The sequence below is a fragment of the Sciurus vulgaris genome, assembly GCF_902686455.1.
Source record: "Sciurus vulgaris genome assembly, chromosome: 5".
Lineage (NCBI taxonomy): Eukaryota > Metazoa > Chordata > Mammalia > Rodentia > Sciuridae > Sciurus > Sciurus vulgaris.
In genome coordinates, this window is record NC_136465.1 from 89616898 (window position 1) to 89643052 (window position 26155).

Here is a 26155-nt window from a genome sequence, read left to right on the forward strand (position 1 = left end):
ATTATAGACAGTAGGTTTTCATGATATACAAAACGGCACTTCTCAGAGTTTAAAGAATTAAAAGGGCATCGGTTTGACAGTCATTTGAGAAATAATACTATATAACTTAATAATACAATATAACTTCTATGGAACTATTACACAAGACTACAAAGGTAACTGAAATAGTAGTGAATAAAGTAAATACTGTATGGTAAAAGTAGTTAAAAATAATAACCATTTCTCAAACCAAATGAACACCACAAAAGTGGTGTTAATGGTAAAATTAAGACATTGTTACCTTCGGCACTCACACATTCTACTATTTATTGGGAACCTGAAAGAAATGTTCATTTTGGACGAGATGACAAGCAACACTATATATTACTGGAATTTTCAACTGCGCTCAAAACTGAAAATGGAAATGCTAACTTCTTAGAGAACAATTCAAAAGTAATGCATTGCCTTGTCATGAAGAATGTTTGTGCTTCCACAAAAAAATCTTCAGTTGTTAGGTGATGGGTGACACCCAAGTGGTTTCCTCAAAAGCTTTAGTTTCCTCATCTACAAATGTGTGCTGTGGGCTAGCAAGCTGATTCGCGAAGACTCCTTTTATCACTAAGAGTTTAAAATGGAGCCTGTATCAGTTCTTGCAGAAAAGAATAAGAACTTCTGAGCAATTCATCTTTCGGCGACAGAAACCCATCTTCTTCTTTCTTCCTAGAATCTTCTCTTTATCGAACTTTTGTGGAAAAACTACATTCAGGAGTAGTAAAAGCAACGCAAAGCTCAGGAAACTACATGACACCTCGCAGCTTCCAAAGCGCGAGCCGCGGCAGATACGCACGAATAGTAAGTTTGAGCTCCTGGGCACCCGTAGGTCAGTCTCCGGATCAGGGGCCGGAAGTGAGTGCCCACGGCTGCTTCCTCTCCGGAAATGTGAATTTCCTCGCCACATTCAGGAAGCCCCTGGGAGTCCAAGGACATGGAGCAAGCGCGCCCTCCCTTGAAGGCTGGGAAGTTCGTGGTGGTGGGCGGCGGCATCGCGGGCGTCACTTGTGCGGAGCAGGTGCGGCGGGTGCGCGGAAGGCTCCGCCTTTTCTTCGACCCCCCTCTCTTGTGACCCCTCCCTGGTCGTTCTTCCGAGTCTTGTTTTCGTCACGCCCTTTACCCCGGGGTCTTCTGGGTTCCCAGACGTTAAGATACCGCGTAGTGACTCCCACAAAAATTTTCGGTACTTCGCAAGCGTAGTCTCAGGGGCAGGGGTGAGTGGGAAGCAAATTATTAGTAGAGAAAACAAACCTGGCTGAACCAGGTTCTGGCTCTTCATAATACCGGGACAAGAGGGCTTTGTATTTGGACAGAAAATTTCAGCCCAGATTTTAAGTTGTCTTAGTTGCATTTAATTGTCAGATAGGTGCCAACTCCTTAGTACATGGTAACTAATGGATAAAGAAACCCTTATATAAATACCCTATAGCTTGAATTTCCAAAGTAGAAAATATTTCATCTCTAGTAATGTTTGGTAAAACAACCAGCAGGGGTTGAATGCAGCTAGGGAATTCTTTTCTGATTATAATGAATACTGGACCATATATATTTATATACCTGTGTGTATTTCGAAAAGGGTTATTTTGACGAAGCAAAGAAATCACTGAAAATCACTTGATCGTGTCAACTGTTAGGAATGCTTGTGGAGTTGATAGGTAGTGAATTAAAGAAGAGGTATATTTTTTTTCAAAGATGTCTTTTTAGCTCAGTATCAAAGAATGAGTGAAAGTTCACCAGAAGATGATATTCCAAACGGAGGCAGCAGTATATTCTGCTGTGGAAAAGCTGGACACCATCTGGAAGCAGCAAAGCTTAATGCACAAGATGCTTTGGGGTATTGGCCAGATATTGAAGCAGATTGAAGAGATTGAAGTTTGGCAAAGACCAGATCATGAAGAGTCTTATAAATCATGCTGAGAATTTAGAGAGAATTTACGGGTAGTTAAGTGATGTTGAGGAGTGGAGTAAAGTGATCAAAGGAAAAATCTTGAAGGTTGATTTAGTTATAATGTATTTTGGGCAGTGGCAACTGATTAGTACTGTTTTTTGGTTTGTTTGGTTTTTTTCCCCAGTAGTATAAAGAAGCTCTAAGTACCCGATGTAGCAATGGAAAGAGAAAGAGGAGATAAATTACAGAATATACACATGAAAGAAAGTTGGAGAGAGTCTTAATATTGTCAATACTATAGAAACTTCAAATAAGGAGAGACTACAGATCGCTTAGATTTTAAGGGTGTAAGGGTGTATAGGTGATTTGAACATGCTCAGTTTAAATGGCATTCTGGGTATAGAAGCCAGATTATATAGGTTGGTGGAATTGAGGAAATAGACCTTGAAATAAATGGTTTCAAGTTCAAAGTGAGGAAGAGAGCTTATAGCTAAAGGAAAATAATTAAACAATAGCAAGTTAAGTCTAAATTTTGTTAAAGCCAATGTTAAAATGATTCTGTCTTAGAATATAAACTGATCAAAAGGGGGAAATAGAAGTTCCAAAGCACTTGAGAAAGATGCTAAGTAATATTGATAGCTTAATTTTTTCCCATTGAAGATGAATGAAATATTTTAAATGGGAGTTAATTTAACTGTTAATTACGTTTCTTGGCATCTGTATAGCTTTATACAAACTAGTTTAAAGGATACTTGTATACAAACTAGTTTAAAGGATACTTCTTTATGTTTTCTTGCTCAAGACGTCTTTGTTAATGTTTAATGTAAATGCTACTCATTTTATCAATATAAGGTTTAACATTCCTTACTTACTGCCTTATAAATATGAACAGGACCCAAAAAACAAAAACCTTTAGATGAGGAATAATTGAGTTTTTAATTTCATTGGTTAATAACATTATTAAAACTGTATTATCCCACCCCCCCACATATCATTTTTATAGCAAGACCTAAAATTATTTATAATATTTTTCTCTCTTTCTAAAAATAAGTTGGCGATTAACTTTCCATCAGAAGATATTCTCCTGGTAACAGCTTCTCCTGTTATTAAAGCAGTTACAAATTTCAAGCAGGTAAGAAATTTGTATAACTTTTTTAGTATTAATTTGAAAAAAATTGCAGTAATATGTCTAGCAGTTAGAATTAATTGGTTTTTCTTTTTCTAAATTGATGAGTAATAATTGTACTTATATTTATAGTGTACACCATGATTTAAAAAAAATTTTTTTTTTTTTTTAGTTGCCAATGAACCTTTATTTTCATTTGTATGCAGTGCTGAGAAATGAACCCAGTGCCTCAAACATGCTTGGCAATCACTCTCTCACTGAGCCACAACCCCAGCCACCACCATGATGTTTTAATATATGTATATACAGTGTGGAACGACTAAGTCAAACTATCATTTTTTTGTGATGAGAACAGTTAAAATCTATCTTTAGTAAATTCCAAATGTGCGATATATGATTATTAATTTTACTCATCAGGATATGCAATAGATCTCTTGAAATTATTCTTCCTAACTGAAGTTTTGTTTCTTTGATCAAGATCACCATACTGACTCTACTTCCCAGTCTTTAGTAAACACAGTTTTACTTTCCATGTATAAGTGAGATCATATGGTATGGCTTTCTATGCCTGACTTATTTCACTCAGCATAACATCTTCCAGGTTTATTTATGTTGTCACAAGACAGGATTTCTTCCTTTTTAAAAGCTGAATAGTATTTCATTGCATACGTATCACATTGCCTGTATCTCCTTATCCATTGATGAACACTTAGGTTACTTCCATACTTTGACTGTCATGAATAATGCTGCAGTAAACATAGGACAGTATCACTATGAGGTGCTCATTTCATTTCTTTTGAAGATAGTAGTGGATTGCTATATCATATGTCACTTCTGTTTTTTAATTTTTTGAAGAGCCTTATTGTTTTCTGTAAGGCTATACTAATTTATATTCCTACCAGAATTGTACCAGGATTTCCTTTTCTCCATATCCTCACCATTACTTGTTCTTTTGGATAGTAGCCATCCTAACAGGTGTGAGATGATAATCTCATTTTGGTTTTGATTTTCATTTCCTAAGATTATTGATATTTAGTAACTTTTTATAGATGTTAGCTGTTTTTATGTCTTTGGAGAAATATCTGTTCAGATCCTTTTACCATTTTTTAATCAGGTTATTAGTTTTCTTACCATTATTTGGTTTCTTGATATATTTTGTTAATACCTTATCACATACATGGTTTGCATATATTTTGCCACTGTGTAGATTCTCTCTTCATCCTGTTGTTTTCTTCTCTGTGCAGAAACTTTTTAGTTTGAATCAATTCCATTTGTTTATTTGTATTTTTTTTTTTTTTTTTTTTTTTGCCTATGCTTTGGGATCATACCCAAAAATTCCTTCCCCAGACTATATCATGGAGATTTCCCCCTATGATTTCTTCTGTTAGTTTTATAGTTTCTAGCTTTACTGTAAAGGCTTTGATCTATTTTGAGTTGGTTTTTGTGTATGGTGTGAAATGAGGGTACAATTTCATTTCCTGATGGGCATGTCCAGTTTGCCCAATAGCATTTATTGAAAATAGCATTTATTGTCCTTTCCCCATTTTGTGTTCTTAGCATATTTGTTGAAAATCAGTTAACCCATGTATGTGTGGATTTATTTCTGGGCTGTTGTGTTCTATTGATCTATGTATCTATTTTTATACTAGTATGATGCTATTTTGATTACTGTACTTTTATAATATACCTTCAAATCAGATAGTTTGATGACTCCAGTTTTGTTCTTTCTTTCTCAAGATTCCTCTAGCTATTTTGGGTCTTTTCTTGTCCTGTATGAATTTTAGGATTGTGTTTCTATTTCTGTAAAAACGTCAATCAAATTTTGGTAGGGATTGTTGAATTTGTAGATTGCTTTGGGTAGTATGGACATTTTAACAACACTAATTCTGCCAATCCACGAGCATAAAATATTTTTTTAATGTAAGGTTTTTTTCAGTTTCTTTCATCAATTTTATGGTTTTTAGTTTATATATTTCTTTGACTTTGTTAAGTTTATTATTAAGGTTTTAAATTTTGAAGTTATTATGGGATTGTTTTCTTGATTCCTTTTCAGATAGTTTATTGTTAGTGTATAGAAACAGTACTATTACACTATTTCTACATGTTGATTTTCATGTATTGCAATTTCAATGAATATGAAGGTGCTCTGTAAGATAATTTCATCTGTAGACAGACAATTTAGCATCTTCTTTCCAAGTTTAGATGCCTTTTATTTGTCTTGCCTAATTTTTGTGGCTAGGACTAATAGTACCACATTGAATTGAAACAGAGTGGGTATTCTTGTCTTGCTTCTCATCTTTCACCATTGAGTATGACATCAGTTGTGGGCTTGTCACATATGGTGTGCCTTGTGAAGAAGTAAATTCTTTCTGTACCTAATTTGTTGATAGTTTTCATCATCAAAGGATGTTAAATTTTTTCAAATGACTTTGTATCTCTTGATATAATCATATGGATTTTGTTCTTCATTCTGTTAATGTGTTATATCACACTTATTGATTAGTATATGTTAAAACATTCTTACTTCCCAAGAATAAATTTAATTTCATAATAGTGAAGAATATTTTTAATGTATTGTTGAATTTTATTTGCTCAGGTTTTCCTGAGGATTTTTCTATTGATGTGCATCAGGGATATTGGCCTGTGATTTTCTTTTCTTTTAACTGTCCTTGTCTGGCTTTCATATTGGATAATGCTGATCTTGCAATATGAGGTTGGAAGTTTTCTGTCCAAGTTTTTGGAAGAGTTGGAGACACATTTTTTTTTTTTTTTTTTTTTTTTTAATTCTTTAAATGTCTGGGAGAATTCAGCAAAAAAAAAAAAAAAAAAACCATCAGGTCACCTGTACTTTCTTTGATGGCAGATTTTTTTACTGATTCAATCTCCTTACTCATTGCTCTGTTCTGATTTTCTATTTCTTCCTGAGTTTTCTTGGTAGGTTGTATGTGTCTAAAAATATTTATCTACTCCTAGGTTGTCCAGTTTGTTGGTGGGTCAATTATTCCTAATAGGATCTTAACAATCCTCTATATTTGTATGGTATCAGTTATAATGCCTCCTATTTTATTTTGTTTTTTATTTGAGCCTTCTCTCCCGTTTTAGTCTATCTAAAGGTTTGTCAATTCTGCATATGTTTTAAAATTAAAAGCCAACTCTTAGTTTTGCTGATCTCTTCCATTATTTTCCTAGTCTGTTTTTTTTTTTTTTTTTTTTTTTTACTTTTTCTTCTTCCTTTTACTTTTTTTCTTTCTGCTCTGATCCTTATTATTTCCTTCCACCTCCTAACTTTGGGCTTAGTTTGTTCTTGTTTTTCTCTTTCCCTAGGGCATTATATTAAATGATCTGTTGGGGAATTTTCTCTTTAGATGTAGGTATTTATTGCTGTTAACTTGCTCTTAAGAATGCTTTTGCTGTATCCTGTAAAATTTGATGTCATGTTTCCATTTTCTTTTGTCCCAAGATATTTTGAAATTTTTCTTTAAATTGTTTCTCTGACCTTTTGTTTCTTTAAGAGAGCATGCTGTCTTATTTTTCAAAATTCCTTGTTATTGATTTTTAGTTTCATACTGTAATAGTTGGAAAAGATGTGTGATATAATTTTAGTCTCCTATTTTGTAGCTGTCTTTTGATCTATTGTGTAGAATGTTCTGCATGCATTTGAGAAGAATGTGTATTCTGTTGCTGTTGGGTATGTTCTGTATATGTCAGTTAGGTCCATTTGATGCAAAGTGTAGTTCACATCTAGTATTATTGACTTTCTATCTAAGTGATCTATTTGCCCACTGTGAAAGGTTGATGTTGAAGGCACTTGTTATTTTTATATTGCTGTCTCTCTCTTCAGGCCTACTAATACCTTCAGCCCTCAGAATCTGCAGTGGAATGGTGCTGGAATCTTCCATGGGTGCTGAAGTCCCTTGTATAATAAAATGGTGTAATAGTTTCATATAACCTGTGTATATCCCTCTATGTACTTTACATCATCTCTAGATTACTTATAATACCTAATAACAATGTAAATGGTTGTTATGTTGTATTTCTTCAGGAATAATGACAAGAAAAATATCTGTGTGTGTACATTACAGAGTTTTAAAAAATATTTTCTGTCTATACTTAGTTGAACCCACATATGTGGAACCTGTAGATATAGAGACCCAACTATATTTGCTTTCTATATTTAGGTGTTCCAGTTAGGGATATACACACACATACACACACATACACACACATGTACAATGTTGTTATAGCCTGATGAATTGACCTCTTTATCATTAAATAATTACTTTTGTCTTGTTTTATGGTTTTTGACTTAAAGTTTATTTGATCTAAGTATAGCTACCCCTATCTCTCGCTTGCCATTTGCATGAAATATCTTTTTTCATCCTTTCACTTTAAATCTGTATGTGTCCTTAAAGATGAAGTGAGTCTCTTGTAGGCAGCATATATTTGGATCTTTGTTTAAACTAAAGCCACTCAATTTTTTTTTTTTTTTTTGAGAATTTAACCTATTTTACATTCAGGGTAAATATTGAAAGGTAAGGACTTATTGCTTGTTTTCTGGATCTTCTTCCTTTCTTTCAGCCATCTTTTGTGATTACATGATTTTTTTCTAATGACATGATATAATTGAACTAATTTGTTCAAATTACCAATGCATGATGTTACAAGATCCATTCAATATGCAGGCTAGGCCAGTGGATTTCATAAAAACAGTATGAAAAATAATATGATGATTTCAAATTCTACATTTCAACTCATCATTAAAAAACCATCACTTGCTATTTTTGTGTAACATCATAAAAGAATATGTTATCTGAAAATGCAATATATAGGTAGGAAGCCTAAGTATCTTCACTATGTCAACTCTGGTTTGAACTCTGGCAATTTATTAAAACAGTCTGAGTTAGAGGAAGAATGTAGTCAGCATTTTGAATGCAGAAGCAGAATGGAAGCCAGACACTAAAGAGAATTGCAAAAAATGTTAAACAGTGCTGTTCTTCTCAATCTGTTTTGTTTTGTTTTGGAAAATGGTTATTTTTCATTTAAAAATATATCAGTTTAACATGTTTTGGATGTATTATGCTTACTTTTACACAAATTAAATACTTAGATATTTTCTCAGCTTTAATTTCTAACATGGAAAATATTGATATGTATAATTTATACAAACAAAAATTCTTTGAGGTCCTCAATAATTTGTAAGTTTATAAAGGGGTCTTGAGAACAAAAAGTATAAGAACTACATGAGCCATATAGTGGAGGATTTCCAGGCATTGTTTAAAGAGCAGCTGAGGTCAAATTCCAATCTGCAGGGTTGTGTTGTCCTTGCATAGCAAACTGGGTAAGAATCAAAAAAACTAGGGAATTTAATTTATGGTGGATTTTCAGGGTAATTAATGGTTAAGAATAAAATAGCAAAGAAGTAAAGGATTGGGACAAATGATGATCCACTCTGGAATCTTAACTGGATAGGAAAGAAAGTGAGTTCAAGAGAGTGTTGATGATCTTCAAGAACAGGAAAGAAGAGTCCAAAGAGTATGTCACAATAAGGTTAGCTGGTAATTAGAATTAAAAAACTAGAAGAATAAAGAAATAGATAAGGTGTTGACTTAAACTATGGAAAAGTAAATAGTGTTAGCTGTCTTTTTATAGGCCAAGAAACTAACACTTAGACATGTCAGAACTGATATTTGCGTTTAAGTCTTAAAATGCAGAGTCTAGTTCTCTTTTCACTGTTTATAGTGCGTGTATTAATCACTTTTCCATCACTGTGACAAATACCTGAGGTAATCAACTTAAAAGGAAGAAAGATTTATTTTGTCTCAGTTTTAAATGTCTTAATCTATGGCCAGATGGCTACATTGTTTCTAGGTCTGTGGTTAACTAGAACATCATGGTGGAAAACCATGGTGGGGCATAGCAATTCACCTTATGGAAGCTGAAAAGTAAAGACAGAAGAGGGGCTAGAGTCTCAGTATATGCCCTTCAAGTTATCTGACTTCCTTCCACTAGGCTTCTAAAGGTTCCACCACCTCCCAGTAATGCCACAGGTTGGGACCAAATTTTTAGCATGTGGGCCTTTGGGAGACATATAAGATCCAAACCATAACATTGCAGTTGGCCAACTTTCTTGTTTTAAGAACATGAAGTAATTGTGTATTTTAAAAAAAATGAAGTATTTTATTAATATTCTTGAAAACATCTTTTTAAAATATACCTTTTTTTCTTTTTATCTTTCAATCTAAAAAAGGTTTCTAAAATATTGGAAGAATTTGATGTTGAAGAACAACCAAGTACCATGTTAGAAAATCGCTTTCCCAACATTAAGGTTTTAGAATCTGGAGTAAAGCAACTGAAGAGTGAAGAACATGTAAGATACTTTCATTTAAAGTTATTTTTCTAGTGTTAAATCTTGGTGAGGTTTCTGTCACTCTTCTTTTTATCCCACTTCCATCACACCACCATTTAAGTCCCTAAAATGTAAAGTTCAGAGGCATTTATTTCCATTATTAAAAAATTTACTCTTTGGTCAGGTGTGGTGACACACACCTGTAATCCCAGCTACTCAGGAAGCTAAGGCAGGACAATTACAAGTTCAAGGCCAACCTGGGAAACTTAGTGAGACTCTGTCTCAAAATAAAAAGTAAAAAGAGCTGGCAATGTAGTCCAGTGATAAAGCACCCAGGAGTTTGATCTCATGTACTGCAAAAATTAAATTTAAAAAGAAAGAAAAGTAACACTTTCGAAGATTTTTTTGTAATTATACAATTAGTTTGGTTTGGTGTCATTTCAGTTTCCACATTCCAAATTTCATTAATGTTTATAAAATGTTTTAAAGTATTGCATTAGATACTGGAATGCAATAGGAATAATTCAAGGTACCTGAATTATTCCTCTAAGCTGTAAGTATCATCGGGAGTATAGACATACCTACTATATAATGATATGAACACGTAAAAGACAATCATAAAAATACTGTCACAGCTCTGATATTAGTTATTTAGGAAAATTTCACAGAGTAAGCTCAGTTTTAAAGGATGGGTGAATTAAGAGTTTTTCAGGTGGAAAAGGGCATTCCAGGAAGAATAAATTGCATGTTCAAAGAGCCAAAAGAAGGAAAAAGGAGATAATAGTGTGAATGTTAAGGAGCTTGGGATATGAGTAAATAAAGGAGACTGACAATCAAGACTGGAGGAATTAGTAAATAAGATTGTGAAGAGCTTTTTATGTCATGGTTATTTTATATTCAGTCAAAATTGTAAAAGAAGATTTTAAAATAATTTTTAGTAAGATATAGCTGATGATAATGTCCAAGATGAATGAAGGTGGAGCAAGTACTGGTGGTCAACAACCATAATAATGCACAGTTGCAGTCATTCAAAACAATGTAAGTCCTGAGTTAAGACAGGGACCAGGTAGTTAGAAAATATGTCCCAAATTTAAGAGGTACTTCTATATGCTCATCAGGACTCAGTAACCCCTTGCACATGAGAAAGAGTAGGACAGTCTCAAGAAAGGATGTTGTCAGATGATTTAAAATATCCTCAGATGAACTTCAGGTAAATAGTAAATGGGGTTTATAGCTATTTCTGTAAGGCAACTCTAAATTATGAGTGAAATGAAAATAATTTCATATAAAGAAAGTTAGGAAAATACTGAGTTTTATGAGAAAAAAATTTGAATTCTAAAATTAAAACTTACCTGAAGTAGGTTTCTAATACATTTAATGGTAGTACATATTCCAAATAATATCTATGTCAAGTTATTTTGCAAATTGAATGGATTCTCAGAAATGAGAATTTATGTATTAGTGCCTCCCACTACCATCTGAAAAATATGATACCTGTGATACATATCTGCATTCTCTTATTCAACAACCTGTACATTCTTTAGTGAATTAGAAATAGTGTTTTGTTTTCATGTCTACTTCCAAAACTTTAGCAGTAGCTAATGAAAAAGTTTTTGTGTTTGTGCTGCTTGTTTTTATAGTAACGAAATGTGAATTATTTTTCAAGTTTGGTCAGTGGCTATAATATAATAAAATACAATTTTTTTAATTTTTTCTTTTGTGATAGGGTCTCATCAAATTGCTTAGGACCTTGCTAAGTTTCTGAGACTGGCCTTGAATTTGGGGTCCTCCTGTCTCAGCCTGCCAGTATAATTTCTGTTTCTGTCAGATAAAACTCTAACCAAATTATCTGAAGGAAGATTTGTATAATATATCTGTGTGGCATATGCTTAGTTGGATTATGGTTTTATGTGTTTTTATGAAAATGAAGAGTTAAATTGGGTAATAAATATCTCCATGGGTAATAAATACTTGGATATGATTTGCTAAGTTTTATGAATTAAATGCATAGCACAAAGGTAAACCTCCAAAGTCAAGTATCTCTCACAACAACATGTACTTATATCTGTTTTCTAATCTACCTATAAGTAGATTTTCATTCAGTATTAAGGAACAAAAACAGTAGATCTCTGTTATGTATTTTTAGACTCATTGATATTATTTAAAATTAATATAAATAACTTCAACACCAGTGCATGCAAAATTAAAGGTTAAACATGTTTTAATACGTGTTTTTCACATGTTTTAAAATTTAACCCCTCAAAGAATTTAGTTTGCTAATAAAGTTGTTATTGGTATTTAAGAAATACTTCTTTTAGTACATCTAGTATTTTTAGATTAAAAAGACACATTATAACCTCTTCAACCACACACTACTTCCCTGAACCCATATCAGATATTAAGGTGTGATATGATTATAATCACTATCTTACAGTAACTTCCACTGAGATCAAGAATTTTCAGGACCGGGGAGATAGCTCAGTCAGTAAAGTGCTTGCCTTACAAACACAAGGCCATGGGTTTGATTCCCAGCACCACAAAAAAAAAAAGAATTTTCATCATGGTTTATTCCAGGTATATGATGCTCAGTTTTAACAATTCTTTATCAAGTTTAGTTTTTAATCTGAGGTCAACCTACCTTTCCAAACCTTGAAAGTTTCCCTGGAATTTTATTGCAGAACTTTGTGTGCATATACTTTTTTATTCCAGAGGCAAGAGAATGGTTTTCATCAGATCTTCAAAATGGTTTATGACCCTAAACTGATTAGAAATCACTTAATTAGAGAATATAGTCTCATGCTTAGTTTGGTAATTGCTGGAACTAAGTATTGAGGGCCACCTACTAAGAGGCAGTCACATTATTATTTTTTTGCTTTTGTCTTATTAAAATTTTAATTTAAAGTGAAATTGTACCCATGTATGTTTTCCTTCTTCCTTTCTTGCTGTGTGTGTTTACAGTGCATATTCACAGAAGATGGCAGTCAGCATGTGTACAAGAAACTCTGTCTGTGTGCTGGAGCTAAACCAAAGTTGATATGTGAAGGAAATCCTTATGTATTAGGAATTCGTGATACAGATAGTGCTCAGGTAATATTCTAAGGTTGGGTCATGAGAAGAGAACTTGAAGTTTCCTTAGACTTTTCAACATCTGAACTAAAGTGTTCCATTGATATTGTTAAATTTTAAACTTATGAGGACAGAAGGAAGGTTTCTATTCCATAGCTCATAAACCAGAGTTATTAAATGTTTTAATTATTACCAACTTTAGTTTGTTTTTGGTTGATAATTTATCTGGTGTTTTAGTTCAAGCTAAAGCTATTTAAAATAGTTCAAGCTATTATGTTTGGCTATAGCATAATGTAGATATAGTGCCTGTGCTGAATGTTATATTACATACCTATTACTCCAGTTTGGGAATATGTGATTTGCAACTTAATGTAACAGTCTTTTTCCAAAAAGAATTGCATATCTTAAATTTGTGATCTTATTGCTCAGAAAATAAATTAATACTCATAAAATCTTTGGTATGAAATCATGATGGAATCATGGAACTCAAACAGGTTTTATGGCTTGGTTGGTTTATTTCTATTCCCTAGAACAAGGATGAACCATCCAAGAAGGTGAAATGTTTTTATGTACAGTATTATACACTTCTGTTGGTAATTTATTTCTTATTACCAAGAAGCTCTTCCTGGTTTCATGCCAGTACTTTGTTAATCCCAAGACTATTGCTACTATTCTGTCCAAGGAGGTGATGATATTGCATTTATATAATATTTTATGTTCATTAAAATTGCTCTTTTCTTTCAGTCCATTCTTAATTAGGAATCTAGGGAAAACAGATTATCTCATAAATAATCCCCTCATAAATAGTTTAGGTTCATACCATCAGAATATGAGCTTGTAGCTGTTTTAGGTAGGCCTTCAACATGCATGAACATACATACATACATCATATACACTGAACAGCACACATCAACATACATTGAATTCTCATGATAATCTTGATACTCAGGAAAGGCCTTGCTGCAAAGGCAGATTGGGATGAAAGATAAAGTGAAACAATTTATAATATTAGGAGGGTACAACCTGGCAGAGTGGGAAAGTGAGATTTATTTTGTTGTTCCTTTCTAAATTCAGTACAATACTTAACATTTTTTTTGCATATTATTCCACTACAAATAGAACACTGAAATTATTACTTTAGAACAGGAGAAGACTTCATGTTTAACAGAGGTACAGTTTAAACTCATGCCTTTCATCTCTATGTCTAGTGCTCTTTATAGATCTTTCTTAAATTGCACTATCCTCAGTGAAGGACAAACTAAAATTTGCTTCAGTTTCTTTTTCTGGTAAATTTTTTATAAATCATTTTAGTGAACCCTATAAGTTTGGGGGCCAATTTAATAACAATGGTAAGTTACATAATAGGAAGAGAATTTTTTTTTTTTTTTTTTTTTTTTTGCTTAGATGTCATTTCGAAGCAATAAGGCAAGTTCGTACTTTTGAAAGTGCCAGAAGAATGGCCACTGACTTCTCCAAGCTTAACATAGTCTCTTTTTTTGGAAGGGGCAGGGTGGTGGCAAGTAGTTCTCTTACAATGGTAAAAACGTTTTTTCAATAAATGTTCCATATTATTACGTGTCCGCTACTCCTTACAGCTTTATCATGTCATAGCATATAATCCTTCAGAAACATTAAGGGATATAGTCACTTATTTCCATTTGGAGTTGAGAAACCTGAAACACAGTGGTTAAGCATTTTGTGCCAGGTTATCCATTTAGGAACTGCTAAAGCCAGTGACTCTAGAGCCTGTTCTCTTAACCACTACGCTGCTGTGCTTCTCATTCCTGAAAATTTTAAGTGTTGAGAGACTCTTAAGAAAACAGGTCCACTGATGGCTGAGTGAAAAGAAAAAAAAAATTGATTTGGTCAAATAGTTGGGAATGTGGTAACCTAAATAGTACCTCTTGCTGAAATTCTGAAGTACTTCACATACAATGATGTAAAAGGCAAGGAAAATCAGGATAGGCCTTGCTACAAAGGCAGCTTGGGATGAAACAAAGGGGAATGTTGTTATAATTGAGGGGGTATATTCCAGTAGTATGGGCAAGTGAGATTTATTTTATTATTCCTTTATAAATTTGGTAAAACACTTAATTTTTAGAATATTATCAGTGAAGCCTCTTGCTTCAGGTATTGTCCACTATTTCAAAACACTGTCTCATTATTTTCTTTTTACTATAGGAATTTCAGAAACAGCTTACTAAAGCTAAAAGAATAATGATCATAGGGAACGGTGGCATTGCACTCGAGTTAGTGTAAGTATGTTTTTAAATATTTAAGAATTGCTCTGGGGTTCATATGATTATTGGCAGAAGACATATCCTGAAAATCAAAGATAAACATAATTGTTTTTCAGTGTTTCCTCACAAAACATGAAAGATTTGGGAATGCTTGGTCTGAAGGGCTCACACACTGGTGGCTGGGAAGTTTTAACCCATGAATGTGCTTTATAACTATGTACTGTGTATAAAAATAATTTACATGTATATACCTGTAGAAATTTCATAGCCTCTACCACTTTTTATTGCTTATACCCATCCTGCTTCACTTATTTATGTTACCTGTCTGGCCCGTGAAACCCAATAGTAGTAGTAGCAGCTACTATTTTAAAATATGTGGTACTTCCAACTCTTATTTTTTTTTAATTTGGAAAATAGGAACACATTAATTAATATGTAACATTTAATATGATATTTCAAGTTAAGAAAACACTGAGAAATAGCCTTTTGTGACTTGCAGAATACTGGTTCACTTTCCTTGTGATTTTGTCTTTCAGTAGGTGGCTAACCTGCATAGTCTAGATCTTTTTTAGGCCAGAAAGTTGGGTCAAACCACAGGGAGGATAAACTTGAATAAAAATGAGGAATATGCCAGACCCTGTCTTTGCTTATGCATCCATTACAACTCTTAAGACTAGTTTTTTCCCGTTTTAGGATGGTCAATCCCATTGGAAGCCTGTAAGAGTTCTGAAATTGCTTAAGTATAACTAGAGGTAGCAATCATTATTATGATTAGGAAGTTTGTGTCATTGTATAGAGAAATGCAGAGAAAATTTTAGAGTCATAACCAAAATGTGAACCAAGAGGGGAGAGGCACAGATGTGTTGTAGGAGGGGCTTCAAATTGTTTGTACATGTGAGATAATTTCCATCAGCTGTCACCAAAAGTATCACATAATGTAGTAATTATTATAATTTACATTTAAAAGCTTTCTTAAGTTCCAAAATGTTTATAGTTTCCAACATTTAATCTTTTCTCATTTTCTTTATATTGAAGATTGAAGACTGTTATAAACATGGATAAAACTTATAATTTTATACAACGATAAGCTTTGACAGCTTAATGGTCACAGATATTGCTATTGCATTTGAATCCACTGAATGATTAGTTCTTTGTCTCTCATGGGGAAAAATAACATACACAAACCCTTTCTACTCTTTAATAGATTCTGTGCTCCACATCACTATCCCCTTATCTGTTTCTTCTTTCCAAATACAGATTAATTCTTTGCTTTTCAAACACTTTTTCATAATTTTACCAAACTGTGATACCACGCTATTGTCTGTTATTTGAGTGGTTTTAAAAATAAAAGTAGTTCACCTGTGTGTGATACCTTTAAGCTTGTGTTTCTTGATGAACCACAGTTCAGGTTAGGGGAAGAAAATTAAAGGCTGAGAAAGAGCAAATACAAGAGTTATTTGTGGTGGTTACTTAAAATAACTGTGGCCTGCCAGTCAATTATAAGTGTATTAAACTACACTGATGTTTTTATACTGCTGTATTACTTTAAGATATGAAAATTATAAATTTCTAATTTATAAAAAGGAAAGCATTTCATGATAACTGACTTTATGTTAATTGAAATACAAAATTATCAAATGTGAATTTTCTATTTTCTGCTGACGAGCAATGCTGTCTGACCTGAGCAGCATAAAATAGAATGCTCTCCCGGTAATTTGAAATTTAGTGACTAAATGTTGTCATTGGAGAGCAGGAAAAATAAAGGAACATTGGATGAAGCAAAGGGCTTCTTTCCTGTATGTCAAAAGACATGAATAGCATGTGATCTGGAGTATGATATACTAAATCTTGTTTTTTCTAATACATGTTTATCCATTAGTCTTGAAAAGTCACATAACCTGTGTCACATTATATCAGTCATGAAATAAAGATGGCAATTGTTATATCATTAAAAATGTTACCAAAGAAGTCACTATTCCCAATACTGTAGCTATTTACCATCCATCCATTATTGATTGCACTATAACCAGATGGACAAAGCCTTGTGTACATCTGGAACCCTGGAGGACAGTCACATAATAACTTGAGCACTCTGAAATGATATTCATTGTAATAAAATTTTTCTTGAAGAAGAGTGAAACAGGAGGTATTGCAATACCAGAACTTCAACTATACTACAAAGCAATAGTAACAAAAATGGCATGGTATTGGTACCAAAATAAGTAGATCAATGGTACAGAATAGAGGACACGGACACAAACCCAAATAAATACAACTTTCTCATACTAGACAAAGAGGCCAAAAATATGCAATGGAGAAAAGATAGCCTCTTCAACAAATGGTGCTGGGAAAACTGGAAATCATATGCAGCAGAATGAAAATAAACCCCGATCTCTCACCTTACACAAAACTCAACTCAAAATGGATCAAGGACCTTGGAATCAGACTAGAGACCCTGCATCTTATAGAAGAAAAAGTAGGTCCAAGTCTTCAACATGTCGGCTTAGGATTAGACTTCCTTAACATGACTCCCATAGCACAAGAAGTAAAAGCAAGAATCAATAACTGGGATAGATTCAAACTAAAAAGCTTTCTCTCAGCAAAGGAAACTATCAGCAATGTGAATACATGTATTTAGTATTCTTTTTGTTTTGTTTTGCTTTGAGGATTGAACTCAGGGGCACTTTACCATTGAGCTAACATCTCTTGCCCTTTTAATTTTTATTTTGAGACAAGGTCTTGCTGAGTTGCTTAGGGCATTACTAAATTGCTGAGGCTAGTCTCGAATTTGCAATTCTCCTATCTCAGTTTCCTAAGTCACTGGGATTTCAAGAGTGTACCACCATGCCCAACTATTTATTCTACTTTTATTATCCTTAAAGTGTATTATATCACTCTTTATAATCAGTCTTTCCAAATTTGTCTGAAAATATGTTCTTTACTTTGGCTTTACAAGATAATTGTTATTTGCAGGTACAGAGATTTCTCCTAAGACCTTTGAAATTATTCCAAGTAACCTTAATATTCCTTTCAGGTATGAAATTGAAAGCTGTGAAGTTATTTGGGCCATTAAAGATAAAGCTATTGGGAATACTTTCTTTGATGTAGGAGCAGCAGAATTTTTGACTTCCAAACTCATTTCTGAAAAACCAGAGACTAAAATTGCACATAAAAGAACTAGATATACAACTGAAGGTATGTATAGCATCTAATTCATTAATTCTCATACGGAACTATTTTTTTAACTATACACAAAAGGGCTATAAAATTTTAGCAAAATATATTTGGTACATAATATTATGGATATTTATTTCCATACATTTATGTGAAGTTTTCAGTTTTTCTAAAACATATACACACAACAACTGAGAAATTTAAAATGAATTAAATAAACCAACCCATTTTGCATTTTTGCAAACAGATGCTACAGGGTAATACCCAAGGTAATTGGGTAAAAAATACCATGAGTACAAACTTCGCAGTTGTTGTCATTGTTGTTTAATAGCTTTTAAGAAAATTTTTAACTTATAAAATTCAAAACAAATTTTGTAAGTTTGGGAACTCGTAAAAGTTGATGAAATTTGAAAATTTGATAACTAATTTTCTTATCTTCCAAATTATCCAGGTACATAATGTCAAAAAAAATACATCAAGTGTATTTATACACAATGCTTAATTGAAGGATTATCCATTTTATAGCTATAAACCATAAAATATTAAAATGAATAAAATGATTAATGCAAATAACTTAGTTTAATCTTATATATGTTATATACATACATATGAGACTCATACATTGCTTAAAAGTTTGAGAACACAGGAATAATTTTCTGCCTGGCAATTTGTATATCATCTGAGTTCATTTTATCAGGAATGAGAAAAGAAGCAAGAACCAAAGGTAGAGCTGATAATGTAGGCAGTGCCTTGGGACCAGATTGGCATGAAGGCTTGAGTCTTAAAGGAACAAAAGAGGTATGTGTCACACACTGGTTAAACAAGTCTAAATGCAATGTTAGATTCTTGAACCATTTGTTAAAGATAGCCAAAGAATTGCTGGGTCACTTTACTTTAAAAAAATTCACAGTGTTAGGAAAGGACTTCAAAGCCACTTGGCCTAGATGCCCACCAAAGATAGGTGAATATGAAATTTATCTAAAACTGTCTCTTAGCCTTCTTCTTAACTCTGCAGGGATAGAGATCTCCACACCCAGACTACATTGAATACATCTGTCCTCTTTTAATCTTTTCTTTAAGATCACTTCAGATACTTGTAGTACGTTTACAAAGTTTGTTAGATACACACACTTAATATCCTAATTGGATAAGCAGATTACTTGCTTTTATTCATTAGAGATTTTAAATGTTTAACAGTTGTTAAAAATCTGTCATATTTTAAAAGAAGCATGCATACAGTCCATAACTCTGATTTATTTAAATCATTGTTTTTCAGCTTTGGATAAGTTGGAGGGCTACATGGTGTATCAAATTTGGAGGATGGGGATTATACAAAATCATTTCTTTCTGCATTCTCAGATCCTTCAATTATTTTTTAAACCCAGTAGTATTGTTCAGTAAACATTTACTGAATATCTACTATTTACGTAGGACTGGTAAAGTGCTAGGTTCTGGAATATTTCTGAAGAAGTTTTTATAGTCTGTTAATCATTGTAATTTTTAAAATGTACATGTGTAATTATCAGTGAGGCTGAGATTGAAAAGCATCCCCTCCATTCTATTTTCCAGTGCAAATGCTAGATTTCTTTAAAGTACTGAATGCATTTCTGCTCTTTTCTCTTATGCCCAGAAACTGAGATTTATTTGGGGGCACCCAAAGTGATTCATGTCTAAGAATTTATAACACAAGTTATTTTCTTAAAGTATTACGGGGACTGATTTTTTTTTTTTTTTTCACTTCTAGTTTGCTCGTAAAATTCACATTGAAAGTATGTGTGAAGTAAAGAAAATCTACCTTCAGGAAGAATTTAGAATTCTGAAGAAAAAGTCCTGGACTTTTCCAAAAGACCATCATAATGAATCATTTAAAACTGATAAAGGTAAAATATATAACCACTTATTTTAAAGGAATACAATCTTGCATTTGTTATATTTTAAAATTTCAGATTTCCATATAAAATTTAAGTAAAAATAAAGCCATGTTTGAATAACATTGTCACTTCATTTCACTATTCTTTAAAATGTCCAATAATTTATATAAGAGTTTAAATTGTACATAGTGCTTAGTGTTTGAACTATCACAGCTCAATGAGTATCTTGCAGATGAAAACAAAACACAGTATAAACAAAAAACCTTAAAGTTCTTAGAAGTAGTGACTTCCCCCAATCAGATTGGAAATTTTTGTATTGAGGAATAGGATGTAGATTTTCTATGTCCTATTCCACACTCCCACGAAAACTACTTTTCTACACTTATGTGCATTATTTGAAGAAATATAGCCAATAATTATATAATTCTCCTGCTCCAAAATCTGAGTTCTTCCATAGAAAAAGGGAATGTTAGATTTGGACTATGTACTATGAAGAAAAACACTGAATAGTAAGCTAGTTGAGTATAAAATATTTATGAAGACTTTCAAGGAAATAATTTAGAAAGTGATTATCAGTTTAAATTCACTTTGTTAAAATTTATATGTCCAACTTTGAAGGAATACATGTAGAATGCCATGTTTTTGGAATTGCACCCAAAAAGAGATGATGATTGTGCTAGCAAAAGTACCTTATAATAATTATTCGTGTGTTGTTCTAAACTCATTTCCCTCCATTTTCTTCTATCTTCATTTCTAGATATTATATTCATGTAATGCTATGAATATTGCTGGTGATTATATTTAAGAATAATTCTTTTTTGTTTTTTTAAGAGCTGTGGCCTGTGTATGTGGAATTGACTAATGAAAAGATATATGGCTGTGACTTCATTGTCAGTGCTACAGGAGTTACACCAAATATAGAACCTTTTCTCAGTGGTAACAATGTAAGTTGAAATTTTTTGTTCAATTGTAATTTTTTTAAAGTATTAACTTTTTACGAAGAGTTCTTCTCAAGCATGAAAATTTGTTTTAGTATTAATGTATAACTTAAGATGACCAAAAACAGTGGTTTATATCCATACTTTGATTTACAGTGTTCTTTATTATTTAAAATACTTAAGCAGTTAACATCCCAGCATAATGTTATCAAGGGACATACTATTCAATTTATGTAAAGGTTGGTAAAAGACTGATACCTCCTATGAATCTCAAAAGTGAATTTTATTGACTTTTTAAAATTATGTATTTATTGCTTTTCAGCAAAAGCTTATAAAAACAGGAATGTTCCTATAATTATGGGTGGGGTAGTCATATGGTTATTGGATATTTTTGATGTTGAAATTCTGAGAATTTTCTAAGTCTGTTTTAGAAGGAATTTGATCTCTGGAAGTTCCGCTTAGGTATTTAAATTTTGCAGATGTTTTTCTCTTACTAAATATCAGCATATAAAGGTGTAAAATTTTGATTTGGTCTTTTACTTTAGAATGAAAAAGTTCATTTTTCTCAACACTTATTGCTTATAAGGAACATTGTTTAGTTTGAACTAGGAGAAGATGGTGGCCTGAAAGTGAATGACCATATGTGCACATCCCTTCCTGATATCTATGCTGCAGGTGACATCTGCACTGCATCTTGGCAACCTAGCCCAGTCTGGCAGCAGGTAAGCTAGCATATATGGTCATTTGTTTTTGTCAGATAATGCATTTGAAAATAAATCAGTTGCTATCAACAAATCCAGCTTTCTAGTTTTCCAACCTTTCTACTTTAAGTAGGAAGTTATCACAGATGTTAAAAAATCGAACTAGATTTTCCCCTTTTTGATAAGGTATATATAGTAGTAGACTGGGATATCTATTTTCTTTTTTTCTTTCTTTTTTCCTTTTCCATAGTTTTATTGAACACCTGTTGCTTCACCACTTTATTCTACATCAAGCCTCACACAGTTCAGTGTAGTGGATGTTCCCATCTCCATTCACTCCTGGGACCTCCACTGAGAAGGTATAAAGTTGAGAATATCAGCAGAGTGAGCCAGAGTCAGGCTTGGAATCCAGGTCTTTCTAACTTTAACGCTCAGGCTGGGATATTTTTTAATTCAAAAGACATTGTGGGCTCCTTTTTCATTTTCATTTGCTTATCAGTCTGTCCAATAGCACTTTCTGTGATGGAAATGTGCTATGATTCTGTATTGTCTAGCCAGACAGCCACTAGCAGCACGTGTCACTTGAGTACTTTAAGCATAGCTGATATGACTGAGGAACTGACTTTTTAGTTTTATTTACTTTTAATTAAATTTAACACTACATGTAGCTTGTCACAACCATATTATAGCTTAGCTTTAAATTAAAGAATGAAAACAACTCAGATCATAGATCACATAAAGCCTCCTATTCCTCCTATTCTGTCCTTGTGGTAATCATTATTGATGAATTTTCCTGTAGTGAATTGCTTTCCTCCACCCAACAACTCCCACCTGGATCTATACTTCCTCCTTCCCTCACATCCTAGCCTCCCTCTTTCTCATGGGAAAACAAAAATGGTAGAGGAAGAAAATAATCAAAAGCAATCCCCATAGTGAGGTTATATTAGAAGGGATAGAGATAAGGAAGGTGTTACAGATAAAAGAACCTTTCTTAAAAAGACCAGTTCTGGGCTGGAGCTATTATTCAGATTAATGATGGGGTATAATGTAGTGGGAGAGCTCAATGTATTTTAAGAGGCAATATCATCTTTTTGTTTCATGTAGAGCAGAGACATCAGTACTGTCAGTCTGCTTGTTTTCAGCATGCCTCAGACTAGCTTCTTTTCAGTTTTCTCTATCATCCTTTGTCACTTTTGTGATATAACTGTCACAAATTTTAATTATGAGTCTTTGGGATTTTTTTTTACAAACATTTAAGTCCACTAGGATGAATTACTTATTTAATATAGGTCATAATTTTATATAAGGAAAATATTCAAAAGTTAACAGCCATCTCGTTTTGAGTAAATCTAATAGATTCTATTTCTTAATTTGCACAAGCATAAAATATTAATTTTACATAACCCAAGATGCAAACTTAAGGTTAAGTTTGAGGCTGGAATACAGTAGGTAATAGTCCAGCAAAGTGATAGTGCAGGCCACTTCTCTTAGCCATTGTCTAGCTATTACTGTCCTCAGTTCACTCAGCTTTCTTGCAATATTCTACCCTTTTATTTCATTAGACTTACCTTGTTTACAAAGATTTTTTTTTAATTCACTTGTAGAAATGTTCAGAGTTCATGTCTCTATTATATTATTTTTGCACACAAAAAGTCAGAATTAGGTACATAGGCACATACGGAGGAGTAGAAGGAAACAAATTGCTTATTATAGGCCAACCTGTTCTGCCTAGAGGACAGCCATGTAGTAGGTAGTGGTGCTTCAGATGAAGAAATTAAAGCTCAGAAAAGTTAAATAAATGTGTAGAAGAGTGGTATTCACATCTCTTATTACTCCTAAGGCCAGTGTTCTTCTGTTATACCAAGGAATTCCAAAACTTTATAGAAATATAAAAAAATACAATAGAGGGGAAATTAGTACTACCATGGAGAAAACATTGAATGACTTTCCGGAATCAACTGTTGAAATCTGATATGATACCTTAGGGCTGGCACCAGCTGACATATATCTGTATCTGGGTGAACATAGAGATTAATTGTACAGTAGGCTTTTAGCCATCTGATGCCTTAACCTAAAGGTTACTGGAAATGGAACAAATTTTTCAGTGATTGGCATCTCTGTTAATGCTGAAGACAAACTTTGAGGAGGGGACTGGTTGGTTAAAATTTTTATTCTCAGTGTAGCCTGAAATATTTTCATAATATATAGTAGAAATTCTATTAAAATATGCATATAATTGTGTCATATTGTTACTGGTAATAGGCCAGGGGTCACGTTGTGTCTCTCAGCTCTTATATTCTTGCAGAAGAAAATGTAGCAAGACACAAATGTAGTGGAAGTATATGTAGCAAAGTTTATTAGAGGAGAAGGGAAAGACCTTCAAGGAAGAGGGTGGATCATCCCAAAGAGAGAAATGTGGCACTCCTGTTTTCCCCAGTTTTTTGGGGGGTCTTAGGGAAATTTCTAGAGTCTTGTCCAGGGCCACCTCTCAACTTTTGACAGACTGTAGGATTACATCAAATTTTTAAATCCCTACCATGCATGGTCTTACCCCACAGGTAACCAAGCAAAACCTATGGGACAGGGCAGGAAATTTACTATTATAATGATAAGCTAAAGATCGAATGGCAACCCTTGGTCATCTTGGCTTGTGGTGAATGGCTCTAATTGAAACTTGGTTTTTTACAGATTTTATTGTCACTGCGCTTGCTTTTAATTATCCTGTCTTCCTGACTCTTGGAATTTTTGGTCTATATGAGGGTCATCAAAGTACCCCCTTCAGGGTAACTTGTTTTCTTATCAGCAGTGAAGATTCTTACAATCTAGAGTCTTGAAAGAACAGCTCCACAGATAACAGGTTGTTTGCTGAGGAATGTAATATACCCTGTGGACTTAAGCCAGAGCAGGGCTAGAATATCTTCAGGTCAGTTGATTTTTAAAACAAAGCATGTGGCAAGCCAGCACATGGCCCTGATCTATAGATTTATCCCTTTAACTTCATGTTCCTACCACTCATTTCTGTCTTCTGTTTACCAGTACCTTAATTTTTGAGGCAGTAAATTAATAGAATTAACAAATACCAAGGTCAGTTTAATTAGTGTACAAAAGTAACTGCTTCAGTAAGAAAGATGAACCAACTAGAACCAACTGATCTGAAAAATTGCCCCCCCCCCCTTTCTTTTTGCGGTGCTGGGCATTGAACCCAGGGCCTTGTGCTTGCAAGGCGAGTGCTCTACCAACTGAGCTATTTCCCCAGCCCCTGTGCCCTCTTTAAAGGAATACAGAAGGTTAAAATGATAACATTTTTCAACAAATGCTAATAAAAAATTATGCTGTATGACATTTTTTCTTTGTCTCAGATGAGGTTGTGGACCCAGGCCAGACAGATGGGATGGTATGCTGCAAAATGCATGGCTGCAGCTAGTTTGGGAGAGACTATTGACATGGATTTCAGCTTTGAACTGTTTGCTCATGTAACAAAATTTTTTAACTATAAGGTAAGATGATTAAGGAAATCAGTGCCTTTTCTGTTAATCTAGTACAAAAATATGATTGATATCTCATTTTCTTAGAAATTTACATCGTTTCAACCATTGTATAAAAATGACACTTTCTCATTTCTTGCCAGTTAGTATCTGGAATTGGCTGCTTTTAATTCCTAATCTTAATTATTACCCTACTACTATACTGTTTTATAGTTAAGGAGGAAAAAAAAACTCTCCAGATTTGTTCCCTGTTGTACATTTCTAAGTTTTGAGATTCATCTTGCAGTGTATAGCGTACTCAATAATGAACCAGTTGCTTTCCTATGTCTTTTAGTTCTCTTTGCATCACTCTGAAGCAGGTTTTTTCCTTCCTAATTTATACATAAGGAAAAAATACCTTCATAAGGCTCAGAGAGATTAAATAATTTGTCCATGAAAGCTCTCAGTTCTTTTTTCAATCTTTAAACAATGACTCCAGTCAAATGTAGTTCACATATTATGTATGTATTTACTAGATGTTTTTAATGTTCATGTAAATTGTAAAGTACATCCATTTATATTCTCTAGATACTTTTAATGTTAAAAATACTAAACATTACTATATTTACTGATACTTTCAATATTAGTACAGATTGTGTGGCAGTGTTATATGTAGAATAAATGCATGGCATTAGAATGTTTTCTTTAGGACCCACCACAGTGACATTTTGCACTAAAATTTTGTTGAATAGTTTTTCTGCTGGCTATCCTAGCTTGACCCAGAATAACTGCATAATTTTATATTTCCTGCTTGGGTACTCACAAGAAAATTTTTTATCCTCATATACAGGTTGTATTGTTGGGAAAATACAATGCCCAGGGCTTAGGTTCAGATCATGAATTAATGCTGAGGTGTACCAAAGGACAAGAATACATCAAAGTCGTCATGCAAAATGGGCGAATGATGGGAGCTGTCTTAATTGGTGAAACTGATTTAGAGGAAACATTTGAAAATTTAATTCTAAATCAAATGGATCTTTCATCATATGGAGAAGATCTTCTAGATCCAAATATTGATATAGAAGATTATTTTGACTAAAATGGGAATTTCTTCAAGAACCACATAAAGGTCCAAGTGAGGAAAACTGGAAATCAGTAAAATGAATGACTGCAGTAATCTAATGATGGCCACATTGAACTTAAAAATATAGAAGTGATAATGATGTTAGTGGGAGAAGTATTAAATACAATTCTAAGGATGAAATCAGTTCAGATAATTTATTTACAGATATATTTTTTAACACAAAATTG

At 33.2% G+C, this 26155-nt stretch overlaps 1 protein-coding gene across 3 annotated transcripts; it reads left to right on the forward strand.

Moving 5' to 3' along the window:
• The first annotated feature begins 289 nt into the window (after nt 1-289).
• Nucleotides 290-25999, forward strand: PYROXD1 (pyridine nucleotide-disulphide oxidoreductase domain 1). 3 transcript variants are annotated; one of them, XM_079141507.1, is made up of 12 exons: nt 290-991; nt 2970-3050; nt 9292-9411; nt 12349-12477; nt 14638-14711; nt 17731-17891; nt 18568-18668; nt 19615-19750; nt 20573-20685; nt 21279-21401; nt 24740-24877; nt 25695-25999. In XM_079141507.1, the coding sequence occupies exons 1-12, from the start codon at nt 965-967 to the stop codon at nt 25941-25943; spliced, it is 1452 nt and encodes a 483-aa protein (XP_078997633.1). In that variant the 5' UTR covers nt 290-964; the 3' UTR covers nt 25944-25999. The 3 variants fall into 3 exon arrangements, with proteins under 3 accessions (XP_078997633.1, XP_078997632.1, XP_078997634.1); XM_079141506.1 differs by having other exon boundaries at nt 291-1048; XM_079141508.1 differs by lacking the exon at nt 290-991 and adding an exon at nt 1169-1213.
• The last annotated feature ends 156 nt before the right edge of the window (nt 26000-26155 follow it).